General features: G+C 40.8%; 1 protein-coding gene across 5 annotated transcripts in view; it reads right to left on the bottom strand.

Moving 5' to 3' along the window:
- CCDC92 (coiled-coil domain containing 92) overlaps positions 1 to 23,650 on the bottom strand; it is an 84,017-nt gene continuing 60,367 nt past the window's right edge. For all 5 annotated transcript variants that reach the window (XM_077461848.1, XM_077461852.1, XM_077461853.1 and 2 more), the window contains exons 3-4: positions 22,020 to 22,061; positions 1 to 1,364 (exon numbers count right to left, since the gene is read on the bottom strand). In XM_077461848.1, the coding sequence (XP_077317974.1) occupies positions 592 to 1,364; positions 22,020 to 22,061 (815 nt within the window). In that variant the 3' untranslated portion in view covers positions 1 to 591. The remainder of the gene's footprint in view (positions 1,365 to 22,019; positions 22,062 to 23,650) is intronic.

Raw genomic sequence — 23,650 nt, 5'->3', positions numbered from 1 at the left:
TTACCAGTGAAGAGACATATTTAATTGGCAATTAGCTTATAGTTTACTTAAAAGAAACCTATAAACAAACACTCTAAAAGATAGACACTGTATTGGAATCAGTGAGAGTACTGGGTATTATTAAATAAAATCAGATATATACAAGATAACTGCTTTCTTTTCAGTGCTGTCAATACAGTATATGCGTTATACAGTGTACAGACTAGATACTTATTGAGCATTATGTATTAACAGCCTTATGTAGCTTGTCAGACTTATATTGGTGTATTCAGATACAGTATTGTACAAGTGGCAACTTTGCAGGTGTGCTTTTTTTGTCAACATACTTGGCTAGAAGTTGAAAAGACTGGAGCAAGCTTTATATAGGCTGATATCTTGTCAAAGCACTTATTCAGTGTGCCATTGGAGTCCCAGAACAGCAGCATTTTATCAGCAAATCTGCTTACATTTGGCATGCAGGGGATTGAAGATAATAGCAAAATGTAAAAAAATCAAATCTACCTCCTGTATTCATCTTAATCTTATATGGTCACACAGTGCATAAAAAGCCAAATATTTTTTTAAGATGTTATCATAATTACATAATTATATTTAAATAGTTCTGTCCGTTCCTGAGTGCTTCCTAACAACTTTACTTGAATTGACTTGATCCACTGCTAAGGTTTCAACTTCTGGCTGAGGTCCAACCTGACTCTGAACAGAAGTAGCATGGGGAATTCGATGTGCAACTCCAACATGGGCCTTCTGCTTCTTCTCTTTAGCTGGACTACTAGAGTCAGAGCGAATTGGAGGAATGACAAGTGGCCTCTCTTTGATGATCTGTGTTTCTGCTGACTGTCTTGCCAATAAAAACGGAGTAGGGTCTGGCATGGCATCCACAGGTTCACGTAACATTATCTTTCGACCATCTGCCCCTAGTCTGTAGACCTCTGCAAAGTCAGCATTGAGTGGTGTGGACAGACTCTTCTTCATTCTTCTTCTTGGAGTCTCTGGTTGCTTTTCTTTGGGAGGAGATGGCTTGTAACTAGAGGTTACTGGGCTGCCAGGAGGGGCTGCCTCAGGGGCCCCACTGGTACCGAGCAGCTTCTTTTTGGTAGCATGCAGCTGTGATGTGAGATAGGCAATAGTAGTGGCCCTCTGCTCCAGTTCACTAGATAGCATATTCAATTTATGGCTTTTAACTTTTAGTTCTTCTAAGTATTTTTTCTCTCTTTCTTTAATAGTATTCTCAAGCACCATAATCATAGCATTTTTCTGCTCTAACTCCTTTAACAACTCGTTGTTCTCGGTTTCTTTGTCCTTCAGCTGAGCTTCCAGTTCTTCACATCTTCTTCTGAGCTCATCGCTCCTTGAAATACTATCACCTAGAGAAGTAAAAGTAAATATTAGACTTATATTCAGCTTCAATATCATGTTTGTGCTTTTTTTTTTCGAATTCAGAATGTAAAAGTAATTTTTGGTGCATAAGGCCCCTTTCACACTGTCGGACCGTTCAGGTCTGCCCGTCAGTTTTGACGGCGGACCTGAACGGGTGATCCATGCTGGTCTGAGGAGCGACAGATGTCGGCGGTGATATGTCCGATCCGCCAAAAACAGATGGATGGCCCTATGTCTGGATCCATCGCTGGCGGATCAGGTGAGATTCGGATGAAAACGGACATACTCCCGTTTTCATCTGATCTCTCCATAGAAACCAGCGGCGCTCAACAAGCTCCTCCCCGCTCAGTGAGCAGAGAGGGACCTGTCATCCACCAGTTCAGCGGAGATCCATGGAGAGATCTCCCACTGAGCTGGCAGACAGAGGCTGGGAATGAGGCCTAAAAAGAAATTCCTGGCTGTAAAACACTCATTCAAGGGCAGAAGATGCAAACCTAAACTACACGTGAAGCATCCTATTCACAATTCACAGACTTATTTAAATTTGACATAGATATATATATATCTATCTATAGAGAGTGATTTTAAAATGAAATTGGTGAAATATTTCATATACATATATATTAGGGTTGCATCGATATCACTTTAAGAGTACAAGTACTGATACTTTTTTTCCAAGTACTCGCCGATACCAATACTTTTTTTGAATGTCATGTGACCGTGGCACCAAATTGCAACACTGATGGGCACTGATAAGTGGCACTCATGAGGTGTGGACTGTGTCAGTAGTTTTTTTTTGGGGGGGGGGGGGGGGGGAGTGGGAGTGGACGGTGTCACTTTTTTTCTTTTTTTTTTTAAATCAGCCCTGTTGGGGGGGGGGGGGTTTGGTGAGATATCAGGGGTCTAAACCCCTGAAATCTCCTCTTTGATACAGGGAAAGGGTCTGAGAATAGAGATTCCCCAATATCTTTCTCTGCAGCCTCAGCTGTACTAAAGATGAATGGACAAGAGACAAAGGTTCTTGTCAATTCATAAAGTGAAGCATCGTAAACCAGTTTGCGATGCTCAGTGACAGTTATGAATGGACAGTCAGTGATCACTGTGGTAAATGGATAAGAGGAGCTCTAACAACTAAAATACTCAATGTGAAATAGTGACAAACCTAAAATAATAGATACCAAAAATAATAAGGTAACATAAATTAGTGATAACAATGTGACAATTTCAAATACTGTGAACTTAAAGCGGCTTGGTGATACTTATAGTGAGTCCGAAAGTTCCCATTAAATGAAGAAGGTGAATCCCAGAAATGGCAGATACTCGACTTTTCAGTCTGAGATCATACAGGCAAAGTCTTCTAAGGTGCTAAAGATTCTTACAGCCTGTAGGCAAAAAAAAGGCTTTCAGAAAACACTTCCGTGATCGCCGCTCATGTGGCGTGCGTTCCACGGAGGCAGGAGATGTCACTGGTTATGCCGTGAGACGAAAATTACAGCGATGCATTTCGCCCCTCCTCCAGGGCGTTATCAAAGACATCCTTTAACAAAGTGTTTTCTGAAAGCCTGTTTTTTGCGCCTGAGTGCGTGCAATTTGGAAACTCAGCGGTACTTCACTATACCATTTTTTTCTTCTATTTTCTGGTGGAATGCGATATTCTTCCTATTACCAAGCACTGGTCGATCAATCTGCCCCAAGAATCTTCAGCACCTTAGAAGACTGTGTCTGTTTTTGGCTGTATGATCCCGGACTGAAAAGCAGAGTATCTGCCATTTCTGGTGAGTGGGGTCTCCAAAGGGGGATTCACTTTCTTCATTTAATGGGAACTTTGGACTCACTATAAGTATCACCAAGCCGCTTTAAGTTTACAGTATTTTAAAATGTCACATTGTTATCACTAATTTATGTTACCTTATTATTTTAGGAATCTATTATTTTAGTTTAGTCACTATTTCACATTGATTATTTTAGTTGCTAGCGCTGCTTATCCGTTTACCACATTTCAAAGTTTTAGCACTTTTTGTGCAGCAGCCGCAACTTTTTTCTTTCATTTTTATTTATCAGTTCAGCGCCAGTTCTTTGTCATATAGTCAGTGATCACTGACTCTATGCATTCAGAAAAGGAAGGAGCCGATAAATGACAGATTTACTGGCTCCTTCCTCCGCTCTCCATCCTGAAAGATCCAGGACATGTGGGACCCAGAGGAGGACACGGAGAGCCGGGGAGGATACAGGGGGACCTAGAGGACGAAATGGATCAGAACCCGGAGGAGGACACAGAGAGCTAGGGAGGATGCAGGGGGACCTGGAGGACGAAACCGATCGGGAACCTGGGGCAGGGCACGGGGAGCACAGAGGGGGACCCAGAGGAGGACACATGGGGGACCCGGAGATTGGTGCAGCGGTGGGGGCAATTACAAGCGCCGATCTCCCTAATAGGAGAGATAAACAGCTGTCAGAAAAGCTATACAGGGAGATCAGTGCTTGTAACCCCCCCACTCCGCGCTGATCATCTCTGAGTTTGCCCAAGTATCAGGTCAAGCATCGGAGCATCTGCAAGAGTACAAGTACTCATGTAAATGCTCAGTATCGGTGCAACTCTAATATATATGCTATCAAATTATACATGACTACACATTTTTACATTCAAACAAGGAGCTTTTTGATTGAAAAGCAAGGGTATTAGAGGGAGTAAACTTCCATAACTAAAATGTACCTATAGGTAAGTGTATAATAAGGCTTACCTATAGGTAGTATAAATATCTTCTAAACGTGCAACGTTTAGGATTTATTTACTGTACATGCAGCCAGTGAAACACTGGCATATATGATCTAAAGGAACGACTGCCCGTGACGCTTCTTCAGAGCCCTGTGCCATGACCAGCAGAAGTATTAATAGAGAGTAATGATATGGTTCCCTAACATACACTAGATGCTTGAATGCAAATTAAGGGGTGTTTAAAAGCGTAAGTAAACACAACATTTTATATTCCTGATATGTGTCTGCTGTACCGTGTACTTGTATGAAAACGTATCCCGTTCTCTTTGTATTCCTTCTTTTGTGTGAAATCCCTGGTGTTCCTGTCAGTCCTTCTGATTTCCTATTAAACATTGATCACACTAAGCAGAAGAGCACACCCTGGTCAGTTCTCTAGCTATGCTGGGAACTCAGCCTGTTCTCTGCCAATGACCAGACTTGTTCTGACATTTACCACCCCCTGCACAGCGTTTCACGCGGAAGACCAATAACCAATATAATGCTGTTTCTCCTCCCCTAGCTCACAGAAGTTATGCAATCATTTATAAAAAATAAAAAGGAGGGGGTTTATAATGTTTTTTTTTTATACCTGTACGGTATGTTTTGCCTTTCATTTCTATTTTTAAACTGAATGGGTTGTTTTACAAGGTGAGGGTTTACATACACTTTAAGTCAACAGTTTAATAAACCTAAGCAGCATTAGTGCATTGTCAATTTCTGTAATGCTAACAACAAATGAGTGAAGTAATAATAATAAAAGGTATAGCCCTCCAATGGTACTTGTCTTCTGCTTTGTATTCCTAGACAAAGTGGAATGCTCCATAGTAGCAATTCAATAACAAATTTACAAACTGGGCTTACAATGAAAAAGCGGGGGTGGGGTTAACAGAGTGGAGAGGAAGTATTCATTTGCAATGGCCAGGACTCTTTGGTGGAAAGAGCAGACTGCATCTATGTTCTTAAATAATTGTTTATCAGCCAAAAATATGGTCTTGTGTAGAAAAATATAGGTATATTTATCAAATTCTGGGTCATTAGACAAACCCAGGAGATGGAACTTATCGTTCAAAGTTGAGAAAATCAAATAGGAGAGCCAGCACTGCTGGACATTACATCTGTGATCTTTATTGTAGCATAACCAAGTTAAAAAGACAGGCTAATGCGTTTTGGCACAAGCCTTGTTCACTTGGGTGTGAACAAGGCTTACAATAAAGATCACAGATGTAATGTTCAGCAGTGCTGGTTCTCCTATTTGATTTTTTCAGTTTCGTTCCTTGGATGTAGGAAGGGCATCCTGAGCCAGAGAGCACCTGGACTTGGGTGTGCCGCTGCATACCTTTTACCTGTTAATTGGATATCATTGCTTAGAGCGGTGTCCACTTTGAGACTGATAATTAGGGTTCAAAGTGACTGGAGAGTCCATCTCTTAATGCATGAAATAAATTGCCTGATGCCAATACCCCTAAATGGCTGGGCACGTCCATAACAGAAGGTTCCCTGCATATCAGAGCATTTTGGCACAAGGGGTTATGAAAGGGTATATATTTAACCACTTCCCACCCACGCTATAGCTGAATGATGGCTACAGTGCGGGCTTGCTGTTCCAGGAGACCGGCATATGATGTCCTACCGTGATTGTGCTGATTGATCGGGATTTAGCTGATCACAGATTGGTGTAAAGGGCCAATCACAGCAGCCCTAACCACATGATCAGCTGTGTCCAATGACAGCTGATCACAATGTAAGCAGAAGCCGGTTATCAGCACTCCTTTGCCGTTTAGCATGAGGAGAGGAGAGAAGAGCCGATAACCAGCTTCCGTTAAAGGGACATCTACACTGATAATCAGGCATTGATTATAAGTGTGCTGATTATCAGTGCAGTCCCAACAGTGCCCACCAGTGCTGCCAATCAGTGCTTCCTCGTCAAGTGTCACATATCAGTGCCCATCAGTGCTGCCTTCCAGTGCCGCCTCATCAGCACACATCAGTAAAGGAGAAAAAATACCTGTTCGCAACATGTTATAACAAACCATGAAAAATGTCATAGAGAGAGAGGGGTAAACATGTGAGGGGGAGTTTAACCCCTTCCCGCCAAGCGTACGCAGATGTGCGTATTCGGCTTCCGGGGGTTATACCGGGATGATGCCCGCACCTGCAGGCATCATCCCGGTACCATTTTTTAGAGCGGGCGATTAACTATCCAGCCATAACAACCGATGTGGCTAAAAGCCGCTCGGCTGTTATGCCGGAGGAGCGGGAGGGGATGTCCCCCCTCCCGCCGCTGCTCTTACCGGTGCTTCCGCTCGATCGGGAGCACCGATCTCACATCCGCCTCTTCCAGTGGCTAGGGAGGGACTGGAATGACGCTGTAAGTGCCGTCATTCCAGTCCCCTAATTGTAAACACGGAAGCGACGTCATGACGTCACTTCCTGTTTACTCGGCTGCCAAAGGCGCCGCATTTAAAAAAATATACAGTATTCAGAATCGCCGTTTTCGGCGATCTGAATACTTTGAAGTGTAAAGGAGGGATCAGGGGTCTAAAAGACCCCCGATCCCGCCATAAAGAGTACCTGTCACCACCTATTACTGCCACAAAGGATGTTTACATTCCTTGTGACAGCAATAAAAGTGATCAATTTTTTTTTTTTTAAACAATTTATTAATTTAAAAATGTATAAAATAAATAAGAATTTTTTTTTTTAAGCGCCCCCTCCCGTCGCCGCGAGCTCGCGCAGCAAAGAAAACACATACGGAAGTCGCGCCCGCATATGTAAACAGTGTTCAAATCACACATGTGAGGTATCGCCGCGATCGTCAGAGTGAGAGCAATAATTCTAGCACTAGACCTCCTCTGTAACTCTAACCTGGTAACCGTAAAAAAAAATTAAAGCGTCGCCTATTCAGATTTTTAGGTACCATAGTTTGTCTTCATTCCACGAGTGCATGTAATTATAAAGTGTGACATGTTTGGTATCTATTTATGGAGTAACATTATCTTTCACAAAAAAATTGGGCTAATTTTATTGTTTAGTTTTTTTAAAATTCATGAAAGTCTCCCTTTCCCCAAAAAGTTGCGTTTAAAACACCACTGCGCAAATACCGCGTGGCATAAAATATTGCAACAATCGCTGTTTTATTCTCTAGAATCTCTGCTAAAAAAATATATATAATGTTTGGGGGTTCTAAGTAAATTTCTAGCAAAAAATATGGATTTTAGCTTGTAAACACCAAATGTCAAAAATAGGCTTAGTCATGAAAGGGTTAATTTAGAGATGGCTTAATCACACAATTTAAAGGCTTTCTAGCAAAAATGAATTGTAGTTACTTGGGAGGGGGGATACAGCCCTTCGCTCCACGCACGGTTAAAGCCCAAGTCCACTGCTTGGGTTAAATGCTCATTATATGGAAACTGGAAATCACTGTAGTAGTCTCCACTACTACAGTGATCCTCACTGTTTTACAGGTCTTGTGTCAAGCAGCTGCTCTGTTTCATAACTGTGGAGCTTGCAGGTTTAGTGGGGGGAACATGAATCACTAACCTCTCAGTTTTAGCTTAATGTTTTCTCTCAGATAATGGATATTTTATATGAGTAATCAAAAAAGCTGTATAATATTTTAACTTTAGGTGGATAACTTTTAAAAAGTATTCCCTACAAATAGTAATTACAAGAGCATCCATCATTTTTTGTTGATCATATACTGATAGATCTGTATCCCATATACAGGGAGTCAAATACACATCCATTGATAACCATTTAAATTTATAACTACCTGTGCCCCAAATAAAAGACTTGAAGACAGAGTCTATCATAATAAAATATTTAAGTGGGACATATATTGTATGGGTGAATGCCATAGAATGTAGGATTTTGTGAAGGAGTATCAGGCGTTCCTTATTGCACAAAGCAGAGAGGAAGGGCGGTGATGGCCTGATATCTACCCAATCCAACCAGAGAACACCATGCATTCATTGATAAAAATACAAGGCATTCTGTGAATTGCGCCAGTGCTAAGTGAGCAATCCCTGGTCGTTATTATGCAGCAGGGCAGCTGCTTGGACCCCAAAGACAGTGAATATCACTGCAGTAACAGACTGTAACAGTAATTTGCAGCTTCCACAGGTATGGTATATGCATACTTACCTTAGTGCAAGCTGTAATGGATGTTACAAAATCCATGCCTGGAATTCAGCTTTAACCAGACAGTTTCTGTGGAGATCATCCCTTGTTGAAAGATTCTGCGGATAATCTCTTTCCATGTCCTTATTCTGCCCAGTGGGCACTGCCCTGCAACCTGTCATAACTGCCATTTGGGAATCTGGGATCTATCCTGACTGATCCTTCAGTCCTCCAACAACTGAAGCTACTGCTTGTGACCTGATCTCCCAGTCTCCTATCTGTACACATGAAAAGGACCCTTTGGCTCAAATGTTGGTCAATTGATAGCCTTTTCTCATATGGCCCCTTTGGTGCATCCCCGAAATACTTCAGGGGATATCAAGGACATCACAGGAGTGAAGAGCACTCTTTTGAAAAGAAGTCTAACCCTCAGTCTGGTAAACTCTGAGGCTAGGAAGGGTTTCTTTTAGATCCACCAATCCTCCAAATCCAATGCCAAGTTTGGGACTTGGTTCCACTAAAAGGCTTGAATGCCTAAATCCTCCAAATCTGGAAAATCAGTCTGGCAAGTAGGCATCAATAACTTTGTCACATATGGCCTGGTCTAGTGCCTGAGAAGACAGTTTGCCATCTTCCAAAGCAGATCCGGCAGTGTCCCCATCCTGTTGGTGATATTATTCAAGCTTAGTTACCTGGTCTAAATATATATTTTAGTGGGAAATATCTTGAATGCCATAAAGTGTTTAGAAGGATGAGATGCAGGAAGCAACTGTTGTATACAATAAAAGGTATGTGCTGAGTGGAGCACTCACCGCATGCATCCTACTACATGCTTCTGCAGGCCACACTTCCATACAAGACTACAAATTTGCTACTCTTGTCCTCAATTTCTCACTTTAGCGTGGTGCTCAGAAGTAGCATTTTTATGTTATGTGCCCAATTTTCAGTGGAAAAGAAGCGTGACAATGGTAGAACAAGAAAGCCAAGCTTGACTTGTCACAGCTGTAAACAAACTGATAGGGAACTTCGATACTTGGGTTCCTGGCCAGAAGAAAGGCCACCTAACAGTACCCTACTGCAGCCAAAAAGAAGTGTGTTTTGGGTTTATTTGCTCTTTAAATATTTCTTACCTCATAATTCAACAAACATCTATATTTCTCATATCAAAGGCAACCAATATCCACTAGGCTGCCACATCAAGAATATAGATGATTTCATAGTATTCATAGAGTCATGGCTCTGACATTCCTCTGTTCTCACACCTACAGTATCTCACAAAAGTGAGTACACCCCTCACATTTTTGTAAATATTTTATTATATCTTTTCATGTGACAACACTGAAGAAATGGCACTTTGCTACAATGTAAAGTAGTGAGTGTACAGCTTGTTTAACATTAACTGTCCCCTCAAAATAACTCAACACACAGCCATTAATGTCTAAACCGCTGGTAACAAAAATGAGTACACCCCTAAGTAGAAAATGTCCAAATTAGGCCCAATTAGCCATTTTTTCTTCCCGGTGTCATGTAATTAGTTTGTGTTACAAGGTCTCAGGTGTAAATGGGGAGTAGGTATGGTAAATTTGGTGTTATTACTCTCACTCTCTTATACTGGTCATTGGAAGTTCCACATGGCACCTCATGGCAAAGAACTCTCTGTGGATCTGAAAAAAATAATTGTTGCTCTACATAAAGATGGCATAGGCTATAAGAAGATTGTCAAGACCCTGAAACTGAGCTGCAGCAGAGTGGCCAAGACCATACAGCTGTTTAACAGGACAGGTTCCACTCAGAACGGACCTTGCCATGGTCGACCAAAGAAGTTGAGTACATTATATCCAGAGGTTCTCTTTGGGAAATAGATGTATGAGTGCTGCCAGCATTGCTGCAGAGGTTGAAGGGGTGGGGGGTCAGCCTGTCAGTACTCAGACCATACGCTGCACACTGCATCAAATTGATCTGCATGGCTGTCGTCCCAGAAGGAAGCCTCTTCTAAAGATGATACACAAGAAAGCCTGCAAAACAGTTTGCTGAAGACAAGCTGACTAAAGACATGGATTACTGAAACCATGTCCTATGGTCTGATGATACCAAGGTGAACTTATTTGGTTCAGATGTCAAGCGTGTGTGGCGGCAACCAGGTAAGGAGTACAAAGACAAGTGTGTCTTGCCTACAGTCAAGCATGGTGGTCTTGGGCTGTATGAGTGCTCCCGGCACTTGGGAGCTACAGTTCATTGAGGGAACCATGAATGCCAACATGTACTGTGACATACTGAAGTAGAGCATGATCCCCTCCCTTTGTAGACTGGTCCAGAGCAGTATTCCAACATGATAACAGCCCTAAACACACCTTCAAGACGACCACTGCCTTGCTATAGAAGCTAAGGATAAAGGTGATGGACTGGCCAAGCATATCTCCAGACCATAACCCTATTGAGCATCTGTGGAGCATCCTCAAATGGAAGGTGGAGGAGCACAAGGTCTCTAACATCCACCAGATGTGGATGTCTGTGATGTCGTCTTGGAGGCGTGGAAGAGGACTCCAGTGGCAACCTGTGAAGCTCTGGTGAACTCTATGCCCAAGAGGGTTAAGGCAGTGCTGGAAAATAATGGTGGCCACACAAAATATTGACACTTTGGCCCAATTTGGACATTTTCAGTTTAGGGGTGTACTCACTTTTGTTGCCAACGTTTTAGACATTAATGGGTGTATGCAGAGTTATTTTGAGGGGACAGCAAATTTACACTGTTATACAAGCTGTACACTCACTACTTTACATTGTAGAAAAGTGTAATTTCTTCAGTGTTGTCACATGAAAAGATATAATAAAATATTTACAAAAATGTAAGGGGTGTACTCACTTTTGTGACATACTGTATCTAATCATCAATGAAGTAGTCAATTGCTCTCATTATCATTTGCTATTGTGCAGTGAAACAGTTTGGTGAGATTCACCTTCTTGTGCAAAACTGTTTTTGTAGAGTTTTTGGGAGTGTTTTCCTGGCAGAAAAAAAAACCTCCAAATGCTCCTTAACACTACTAACAGCTTTTTTTTAGCAGTTTTATTTTTTCTTAATGTACTGTATAAAAGCTAATAAAACGCTAACGATCCTAAATGCTTCTAAAAGCTACTAAAATGGCACTAGAAGCTGGCACAAAATAAAAAATCTATTATCAGTGTTTTTCATTCAGTGTTTTTTCTAGCTTTTTTTGAGTTTATAAAAAATGCTAGTGTGCATGGAGCCTAAATGTTTAATGTTGAAAATACATTTTGATTGTTTAATTCCACTGTAACTTGACACAGTACGGCTAAAAAATTCTAAACTCTGTTCAATCCATTTAAATTGTTGAATAAGAATTTCACTGACTTACATACTCTATATCAGTAACTCCTAGAGCTGCACGACTAATTGTTAAAGAATCAAAATCAGCTCCCAGACCTACCATTAAAGTGGGTAACAGAATTTAAGTACCCTTAGCGTAATAGTATCTCGACAGGTCGAAGACTTTAAAATGCTGAATTTAGAGCCAATAATACAGGAGTTTAAGAAAAAGTTAAAGATCTGGGAGGCATTGCCCCTGTCACTGCTGGGACGTATAAATTTAATAAAGATGAAGATTCTTTCTAAATTTCTGTATCTATTTAGAAATTATCCGCAGTGGTTGCCTAAGAAGTTTTTTTACACAGTTACATGGTATGTTTTCCACATTTATATGGAAAGGCAAACCAGCTAGAATTAAACTAAGTGTACTTATGTGTCCAGTGGTACAGGGGGGATTGGCTTTCCCAGACCTTTATAAATATTATATGGCTACATAGTTGGTGACGATAGGGAGATGGCTGAATCCAGATGGATTTGAGTCTGCCACGATGGTAGAGGCCGCAGTTGTCCAGTCACTGGAGGCATTGGAGTCATTGCCATTCCATGGTTTAAAACATAGGCCAGATCTGACTCCCTCGATGATTACGACAGTAAAAATATGGAGAACAGCCATGGCAAAGAGGACCATTCAAGAGAGGATTTATCCCCAAATACTCCACTATGGAGAAATCCAGAGCTCCCACATTTGGATTCCATCCAAGATCCAGGGGCATGGACTAGATATGGAATTAAAAAAACTAACACAAGTTGTACTCGAAGGGAGAATTATTTCATTTGCCAAAATAAGAAAATGTTGGAATATACCTGGGAACTACACTTTTAGATACATGCAGTTGGTCCATGCTTTACTGGCTCAGTTCCCGGAGGGGATTCCACAATTGATAGAAACAAAATTAGAGCAAATGTTAAGGAAAAAGACCAAAAAAAAGCTAAATTTCAATTTTATATAACTACTTATCAAAAACTACACTTTCAGATATAAGCAAGTTATGTGAAAGCTGGACAAGAGATGTTCCAACATTAGTAGATAAAAACTAGGAGGAGATATGGAGATCTCCACTCCAAATACTAGTATCCCTGCGAGATAAATAGAAGTTACTATACGCCATACAAATTATACAAAATATTTCCAACTAATTCTCAAAACTGTTGGAGATGTGCAGGTATTCCAGGAAATTTCAACCACATATTCTGGTCTTGTTCAAAGATAGTGATATTCTGGAGAGAGGTTCTGAGAGTAATTACTATAGTAACATCAGTCTCTTTAAATCAAGAGGCAGAGATCTGCCTATTAGTACTAGTAGGGAATAATATTATCCCTATAGGAAGAAGAATACAGGTGGGCCTGGAGCTTTTTTTATGCTAGAAAGACCCAAGTGCTGAATTGGAAGAAGGTGGAAGCCCCAGCGTTAACACATTGGAAAAATTTTGTAAATAATAATCTACCATTATATAGAGAGACATATTGGAATAGAGGACAAGGAGAGAAATACAAGAGAGTATGGGAAAGCTAGATAGAAAATTCCATAACGGCATCAGGATAAAAAGGCAAGTCACACCAAAAGGAAAAAAAAAAAAGGGGGTTAAGAGGGATATGTATGTATATGTATAATTTTGTAGTATTTGAGGAAATGATTATGAATGGATTTTATGGAAGATCATAAGAGAGCAATGAATGTAAATGGTGAAATGTATAATGGATATGTAAAAAAACGAATAAAGAGATATTAAAAAAAAAAATGAATCAAATCATGACTCCCTCCCGATCTTAAAACATAATTTCCAGATTCTATGTAACAAGTGCAGAAAGTTCTCTGCTCACTTCTGACAGCTGACAAAAAAAAAAAAAAAAAAAAAAGGCAGCCTGCCAACATTGGTGATAAAGGGAAACTTTGTAAACATTTTGTTCTTAGATCAATGGGATGAACTTCAGTCTGTAAATGAGATCAGTTTAACCACTTAAAGACTAAACCTTTTCTGACATTTGTTGCTTGCATGTTAAAATCATTATTTTTTTGCTCGAAAATTACTTGGAACTCCCAAACATATATATATATATATATATATATATATATTTTTTAACAGAGACCTTAGAGAATAAAATGGTGGTTGTTGCAATATTTTATGTCACACTGTATTTGCGCAGCGGTCTTTCAAACACAATCTTTTTGGAAAAAACACACTTTAATGAATAAAAAATAAAAAAAAACATTAAAGTTAACCCAATTTTTTTGTATAATGTGAAAGAAAATGTTACGCTGCGAGAATTGTGAGAGAATTGTGATCTTTATTCTAAAGCAAAAAAAGAAAAAAAAATTCTAATTTTAGCCAGAATCGTGCAGCTCTAGTAACTCCACAAATAAATCCTTATAATTATTGAAGGTATAAATTCTAGTAATAAAAAAGAATCCTATTTGAAATCTGAACTAATCTGCAATGACCGTTATGCCCTGTTACGCACGAACGGATTTTCCGACAACAAATGTTGGATGTAAGCTTGTTGGCGAAAAAGTCCGACCATGTGTATGCTCCATTGAACATTTGTTGTCAGACTTTAGGCCAACAAATGTTGGCTAGCAGGTTCTTAAATTTTCCGCCAATAAAACGTTGTTGTCGGAATTTCTGATCGTGTGTATACAAGTCCATCGCACAAAAGTGCTCGGAATCAAGCAGAAGGAGCCGCACTGGCTATTAAACTTAATTTTTCTCGGCTCGGCGTATGTCTTGTACGTCACCATGTTCCAATGTTTGTAATTGTTGGCCAACATTTGTGTGACCATGTGTATGCAAGACAAGTTGGAGCCAACAACCTTCAAACAAAAATGTTGTCGGAAAGTCTGATCGTATGTATGGGACATTAGCTATTACTATTGCTTTGCACAGAGAATTCTAACATTTTACTACACCGAAAAGACACAGCTTCTATGCTGCTGATGAAATTACTTCCCTTTGTCTAACTGGATGTATACAGAGGAAATGACACTCCAGGCTCAATCAGCACAGTAAAGGCTAATATAAACCCTATTCCAACTTAAACTAATCATAAAACGCTCGTAAAACGCATGAAAAAACACCTGAAAAATGCCAATCCCATTCATTTCAATGGTACCCGTTTACATCTGAGCGTTTTGTCACCTAAAGAAAAACGCCTAAAAAAAAAAAAAAACCTTAGCGCAAAAAAAAAAAGAACATGAGCTTCTTTGGGTCAGATTACAGGTGTTTTTCTGTCTTTTACATTGTGTGACCTGAACAAAATCGCGGAAAAAAAAGCAGCAAAATCACGTTTAAAATACGCACGACTTTGAAACGCTCAGGTGTGAATGTAGCCTCATCATTTTCTACAAAGTGCATATACCTACATGAAATACAACTCTTACCCGAAAAAACCCCCAAAAACCAGTATGTATGACTGAAATCCATATACAACATACAAGGGTTTCATTTGATTCCTGCACATACCTGTGTTTGGAAGGTTACATTTTAGGAAGCAGCAACTTTGAATGTGGTATCATGTTAAGTGGATGTGCCCATGTCCCTTGTGCAGTTGTAGGCTAAAAGATCATCAGATAACTTTCAAGTATACCAAATCCAATCAGGCCATTCACCTGTTCCCCAAGAACAATAATTTGGGGATATTTGCTGGTCTGCCAGATTGTTTGATAATCATTGTATGTCCATGGGTACCTTAACCACTTGCTGACCAGGCCTTTTTCTGACACTTGTTGTTTACAAGTAAAAATCGATTTTTTGCTAGAAAATTACTTAAAACCCATGAGAATAAAATGGCGATCGTTACAATATTTTATGTCACACTGTATTTGCACAGCGGTCTTTCAAACGCAATTTTTGTGGGAAAAAACATTTTTTTATAAAAAAATTAAAAAAACAGTAACGTTTGCCTAATTTTTGGGATAATGTGAAAGATGATGTTATGCCGTGTAAATCAATATCTAACATGCCATGTTTTAAAATTGTGCACGCTCGTGGAATGGCGACAAACTACAGTACTTAAAAATCTCCATAGGCGACGCTTTAAATTTTTTTTACAGGTTACCTGTTTAGAGTTACAGAGAAGGTCCTGCACTGGAATTATTGTTCTCACTCTAACAATCGAGGCGATACCTCACATGTGCTGTTTGAGCACCGTTTACATATGCGGGCACGACTTACATATGCTTTCACTTCTGTGCACGCCAATGGAGTCCAAAAAGACCCCAGATCTCTCAATTACCTTTAAAAGCAAAAAAAAAAATAAAGAAGAAGACAAACATCTCTTTAAGCCTGAGAACAGGAAGTGACGTCAGATGCCACTCTGGTCCTCCAAGGGCATAGAGCCGAGTGGGGGCTAACTTGCCCTCACTTGACTTCCTGCCTAGCCATCAGCCACATCGGATATGTTCTGGGCTTACTGACGACTCCGGTAAGCAATGACCAGAAAGCGGCGGGAGGGGGGCACCTCTCCCACCGGAGATCCTGTGGCAAATCTGGGATCACTTTTATCAGAAAGCTTGCTGCCTAACGAAAAAAAAAAATACTGTGGTTATGGCAGCTAGCTACTGCCATAACCCTGGTATTTAACGTCAAAGTAATGACAAATATTTACAGTTAGGCGGTCGGCAAGTGGTTACAATATATACTCACTAGATTTACCATATATACTTTTCCTAAAACATGATGCATATATATATATATTTATATACATGATGTATATATATATATATATATATATATATATATATATATACATACACACACACACACATATATATATATATATATATATACACACACACACACACACACACACACACACACACACATATATATATATATACATACATATATACACACACACACACACACATATATATATATATACATACATATACACACACACACACACACACACACACACATATATATATATATATATATATATATATATATATACACACATATATATATATATATACATACATATATACACACGCACACACACACAGTTGTGCTCATAATTTTACATACCCTGGCAGAATTTATGATTTCTTGCCCATTTTTCAGAGAATATGAATGATAACACAAAATCTTTTCTTTCACTCATGGTTAGTGTTTGGCTAAAGCCATTTATTATCAACTGTGTTTAGGCTAAAGCCATTTATTATCAACTGTGTTTACTCTTTTTTAAATCATAATGACAACATAAACTACCCAAATGACCCTGATCAAAAGTTTATATACCTCAGTTCTTAATACCGTGTATTGCCCCCTTTACATCAATGACAGCTTGAAGTCTTTTGTGGTATTTGTGGATGAGGCTGTTTATCTTCTCAAATGTTAAAGCTGCCCATTCCTCTTGGCAAAAAGCCTCCAGTTCCTGCAAATTCTTGGGCTGTCTTGCATGAACTGCATGTTTGAGATCTCCCCAGAGTGGCTCAATGATATTGAGGTCAGGAGACTGAGATGACCCCTCCAGAACCTTCACTTTATTCTGCTGTAGCCAATGACAGGTCGACTTGACCTTGTGTTTTGGATCATTGTCATGTTGGAATGTCCAAGTACTTCCCATGCGCAGCTTCCTGGCTGATGAATGCAAATGTTCCGCCAGCATTTTTTGATAACATACTGCATTCATCTTGCCAACAATTTTGACAAATTTCCTGTGCCTTTGTAGCTCACATATCCCCAAAACATCAGCGATACACCTCAGTGTTTCACAGTAGGAATGGTGTATCTTTCATCATAGGCCTCGTTGACTCCTCTCTAAATGAAGCATTTATAGTTGTGGCCAAGAAGCTAAATTTTGGTCTCATCACTTCAAATGACTTTGTGCCATGCCATGTTTGAGGCTTGTCTCTGTGCCGTTTGGCATATTATAAGTGGGATACTTTGTGGCATTTGCGTATTAATGGCTTTCTTCTGGTGACTCGACCATGCAGCCCATCTTTCTTCAAGTGCCTCCTTATTGGGTATCTTAAAAAAGCCACACCACGTTTTCAGCTAGTCCTGTATTTCACCTGAAGTTATTTGTGGGTTTTTCTTTGCATCCCCAACTATTTTCCTGGAAGTTGTGGCTGAAATTTTATTTGGTCTACCTGACCGTGGTTTGGTTTCAACAGAATCCCTCATTTTCGACTTTGAACACTGCTGATTGGCATTCTCAATTTCTTGGATATCTTTTATATCCCTTTCCTGCTTTATACAGTTCAACTACCTTTTCCCACAGATCCTTTGATAATTCTTTTGCTTTCCCTACGAGTAAGAATCCAGAGACGTCAGTGCAGCACTGGATGAAAGATGCAAGGGTCTGTCAGGAGTCCAGAAACTCATTGACCTTTTATACACACACACACACACACCAATTACAAGCAAACAGATCGCAGGTGAGGATGGTTACCTTTAATAGCCATTAAAAATCCTTTGTGTCAACTTGTGTACATGTTACAGGCCAAAATCACCAGGGGGTGTAAACTTTTGATCAGGGTCATTTGGGTAGTTTTTGCTGATTATGATTTAAAAAGAATAAACACAATTGACTGATAACAAATGGCTTCGGCCAAACACTAACCACGAATGAAATAAATATTTTTGTGTTATGTTATCATTCATATTCTCTGAAGAATAGCCAAGAAATCATAAATTCTGCCAAGGTGTGTAAACTTATGAGCACACAATTTTATATATATTATACAGGGCCGTCTTTAATTTTGATCGGGCCCTGGGCAAACATTTTCTTGGGGCCCCCCCTCCATTCTGAGACATACAAAAAATAGCAGGTAGACTCAAAATCAGTTTACTGCAGCAGATCACGCAGTGATTGCAATTGTTTGCCAGAGGTTACAGCCTATCCTTGCTGCTCGCTGGCTGGTTGCTAGAGGTTACAACACATAATTTCTGCTTGCCGATTGGTTGCTAAAGGTTAATGCACATCATTACCACTTACTGATTGGCTGCTAGAGATTAAAGCAGATCACTACTGTTCGCTGATTGGTTGCTACAGGCTAATACACATCATTACCTCTCACTGAGCAGTGGAGCAATCCTAAATAATTGAGCAAGTAAAGGGGCACATTAATGCACATACTACAGGAGAGTGTCATAGAGTGCAGACATACTACAGGAGAGGTTCAGAGACTGCAGACATACTGCAGGAGACAATCAGAGACTGCGGACATACTGCAGGAGACAATCAGAGACTGCGGACATACTGCAGGAGACAATCAGAGACTGCGGACATACGGCAGGAGACAATCAGAGACTGCGGACATACTGCAGGAGACAATCAGAGACTGGCGACATACTGCAGGAGACAATCAGAGACTGGCGACATACTGCAGGAGACAATCAGAGACTGGCGACATACTGCAGGAGACAGAGACTGGGGACATACTACAGGAGACAATCAGAGACTGCGAACATACTGCAGGAGACAATCAGAGACTGCGGACATACTGCAGGAGACAATCAGAGACTGCGGACATACTGCAGGAGACAATAAGACTGCGGACATACTGCAGGAGACAATAAGACTGCGGACATACTGCAGGAGACAATCAGAGACTGCGGACATACTGCAGGAGACAATAAGAGACTGCGGACATACTGCAGGAGACAATCAGAGACTGCGAACATACTGCAGGAGACAATCAAAGTCTGCGGACATACTGCAGGAGACAATCAAAGTCTGCGGACATACTGCAGGAGACAATCAGAGACTGCGGACATACTGCAGGAGACAATCAAAGACTGCGGACATACTGCAGGAGACAATCAGAGACTGCGGACATACTGCAGGAGACAATCAAAGACTGCGGACATACTGCAGGAGACAATCAAAGACTGCGGACATACTGCAGGAGACAATAAGACTGCGGACATACTGCAGGAGACAATCAAAGACTGCGGAAATACTGCAGGAGACAATCAGAGACTGCGGACATACTGCAGGAGACAATAAGAGACTGCGGACATACTGCAGGAGACAATCAAAGACTGCGGACATACTGCAGAGACAATAAGAGACTGCGGACATACTGCAGGAGACAATCAAAGACTGCGGACATACTGCAGGAGACAATAAGAGACTGCGGACATACTGCAGGAGACAATCAGAGACTGCGGACATACTGCAGGAGACAATCAAAGACTGCGGACATACTGCAGGTGATGGTCAGAGAACTTTTAGCAACGCACAGCTTGACAGTTGAATAACACAGCTCAGGGTTTAAGCAGTCAGGCATTTTATGGGTGCAAGGACATACCTGAGCAGCCAAACACACTACATATATTTAGAGGTATGTGGGCGGGGCTTCCATTCTCTGATCTCACTACAACACTGATGCTCCACTGATGCTTTGTAGGGGGGCCCCCGTTACCCCTGAATTGGGGCCCCAAATGAAGGTTTTGCAGAGTGCACAGAGGACACGGGAGGTTGTATTCCCGCGCTAGCCAGCTGAGAGGGGGCGGGGCCGGGAGCTCCACTGACGCTCTGACCCCGCCCCCGTGCAGCCTGTATGCTCGAACAGAGCGGCTGTAGTGAGAGCCAGTGATCAGAGTGGGAGCGTCAGTGGAGCTCCCGGCCCCGCCCCCTCTATACTGGCTGGGGAATACAGAGGTCCGGGAGCTCCACTGACGCTCCCACTCCGATCACTACAGCCGCTCTGTTCTGAGCATACAGGCTGTACGGGGGCGGAGTCAGAGCATCAGTGGAGCCCCTCTCAGCTGGCTAGCACGGGAATACAGCCTCCCGTGTCCTCTGTGCACTCTGCAAAACCTTCATCGGGGCCCCAATTCACGGGTAGCAATGCGGGCCCCCCACAAACATTGGGCCCAGGACAAGTGCCCCGTTTGCCCTGCGCTAAAGACGGCCCTGATATTATATATATATATATATATATATATATATATATATATATATATATATATATATATACACACACACACACACACACACACACACACACATAAATATACACACACATAAGCACTTTTAGATATGTATTGGAGAACTGCAAAGAGAATGGCTTAGTCCACATACTGCAGAGAATAAAATATTTATGAAATTGCCATACGATATTCCTTCACAAGCTCAGATTTCAGTCTGCAAGCAGTGCTGTGTTTTGGAAGTGGCATCACATAAAAGGCTGGTGTGTGCATGCTCAAGGACACTAATGGCTAGAAAATCAATATGAAGGGTCATTTGTTTTTTCCAGGTCTAGCTTTGCAATGATGTTTCAGCTAAGAGATGATCAATACAAACGGCAACAAGTTTTCAGGCAACATTTATATCTGTTCTGTAAATGCCTCTTCTAAAAATCTCAGGGGAATTTTAAGAAAATAAGGCACAGATGCAGTGAAAGGCTGGTAATTCACTGCGTTTTGACACTTAAAAAGAGTCAGCCAGTTGATAGCACACAAAAGTATTCCTTACATTTTTGCAGTCTTAAAGTGGTTGTAAAGGCAGAAGGTGTTTTTTTATCTTAATGCATTCTTTGCATTAAGATTAAATGGCTTCTGTGTGCAAAAGCCACCCCAGCACCCCCTAATACTTATCTGTGCCCCATCTCTATCCAGCGATGTCCATGAGTGCCTCGACTATCTGGGACTCTCCCTCCTGATTGGCTGAGTCACAGCAGCGGTGCCATTGGCTCCCACTGCTGGCAATCAAAGTCAGGTAGCCAATCAGGAGAGAGAGGTGGCAGGGCTGAACTGGGGCTGTGTGTCTGAATGGTCACAGGGAGATGTGGCTTGGCTCAGGTGCCCACATAGCAAGCTGCTTGCTGTGGGGGCACTCGACAGGAGGAAGGGGCCAGGAGAGCCAAAGAGGGAACTGAGAAGAGGAGGATCTGGTCTGCTTTGTGCAAAACCACTTCAGAGAGCAGGTAAGTATAACATGTTTATTATTTTTATAGAAAAAAAACAAGACTTTAGTATCCATTTAAATATAACAGTGTAATGAATTTATAACTCTATACTGAACTAGGCAAGCATTGATACTATTTTATCGTATAACTATTAACACAAGTCCCAGCTCTGTCTAAGCAAATCCTTAAAATAAAAGTCACGAAGGAAAGCACAAGAAGCCCTAACAAGAGGAATCATTACAAAGAGAGCAGTGTGAGCTGCTTCTAAATGCCAAGTTGGCACAAGCTCTTGTCATCACCATCTCATAGACTCGACTTTTTATATTGTGTCTTCTGGATTAGGGGAAAAAAAAAATGATCCCTTGTTTTTTACAACATTTAAATAAATAATATTGATTACCATTATGCATGTTTACATGGTGTATGTTACGATTACAAGAGCACAGTAAATTGTTTCAACTAAAACATCTGAAGACACTACATTTTGCAGAATTAAATAATTCTGATGATGAAATCATCATACCTGTCTGATCAGAATTCTTCACTGTAAGTTCATATGTCAGATCTGTGAAAAAATTGAAAGAGCATAAAATTTAATACATCATTTATATTTTAATTAAAACATTCTCTATATATTAAAAGTGGGGCTCTGTTTAGCATTCCATAATTCCTCTACTGGTTACCTTAAAATCCAGTGCATAAAAAAGTGACAAAGTACAATAGATATAAATAACAGGCGTTCTGGAAGTTATATGCAGTAATCATTTACAACAATTTTATTACATAATCATACAATGTCCATATAGATAAAGTTTACTTCATCCGCAATCACTGTGATATATTACATACAGTCCACAATTTAGTGCTCCACCATGAGTACACTCCATAATCCACTATTTGGTGTGCATTCCCAACCAAGAGTACTATATGCTCACCTCCAAATGTTGATCTATATATCCAATAGGTGTAACACAGCCTTCCCCTAATTTGGGGATAATAAACCATGATATTATCCACACCCTGGATGGTCAGTAGTCTGCCAGATTACCGTGTAGTATGCCCTTCTTTTTTTGTTCTGAATAGGTAAGGGTTTCATCACGTCCTGTTTTCTGTACGGAAGGGTTTGATTCATTAGCCAAGCCGAATCAAATCCTTTCATACAGAAAATAAAAGAGGTTCCCACTTCTGATTTCTGAGCAGGGTCAGGGAAAAAAAAAAGAGGATGTACTGACCTGGAAACTGCTAGATAACTGCTAGATAGCCCAGGGCAATAAACAATCAGATCTTGTCAGATGTGTAAAAAAAAAAAAATACTAGTTAAAAAAAAAAAAAAAAAAAAAAACTTTGCTAGAGGAGATGATGTTCATTACCTAATGCCGCGTACACACGATCAAATTGTCCGGCGGACCACAGTACGCCGGACAATTCGATCGTGTGTGGGATCCAGTGGACTTTTTCATCGTAAAGTCCAGCGGACTTAGAAAGTAGTTTTGACTCAAAATTTGTCCACCGTTTGTCAGTGTGCTAGTCCGGCAGACCAAGAATGACGCATGCTCTGAAGCAAGTACGAGACAGAGGCTATTTAACTTCCTTTTTCTAGTCCCGTCGTACGTGCTGTACGTCATCGCATTAGAAATCGCCGGACTTTCGGAGCATCCGTGTATGGCCAAGTCCGTTCGTTGTAAAGTCCGGCGGATTGTTTGCTGGACCAATTCTGCCGGACAATTCGATCGTGTGTAGGCGGCATAAGAAAAAAAAAACTGCAATATCAGAGTGGGTAGGTTTATATGAATAGTAGCCCTAGCAATTATTTGCCAGTGTCCAATCACCTGAAGGCAGTCTGAATATAGCTCATGGTCTTAGACTACACAAAAAACAGAAGTGGGCCAGCCCAGAATATCCCCTCCTTATCAGCAATTCTTGGGTTTGTAGCAAAGCATGATCATGAACACAGACGAGTGGGACCTGTGTTCCTCAATGGACTCCAAGAAAAATAAGTTTATGGCGAGTACAAAAATCTCATTCCCTCTCTTGTTCCCAGAGGGAAACAGGAAGCTTTTTGACCTTTGGGATGTCCAAAACAGTCCAACTAAGGGATGGGCAACACAGCAAACAAATATTAACAGGCCCATGAAAACAAACATAATTAGGGGC

The sequence above is a fragment of the Lithobates pipiens genome, unplaced genomic scaffold (assembly GCF_037356315.1).
Source record: "Lithobates pipiens isolate NorthernLeopardFrog02 unplaced genomic scaffold, aLitPip1_a1.2 Scaffold_3, whole genome shotgun sequence".
NCBI classification, from domain to species: Eukaryota; Metazoa; Chordata; class Amphibia; order Anura; family Ranidae; genus Lithobates; species Lithobates pipiens.
This window is presented reverse-complemented; position numbering and strand designations above follow the sequence as displayed.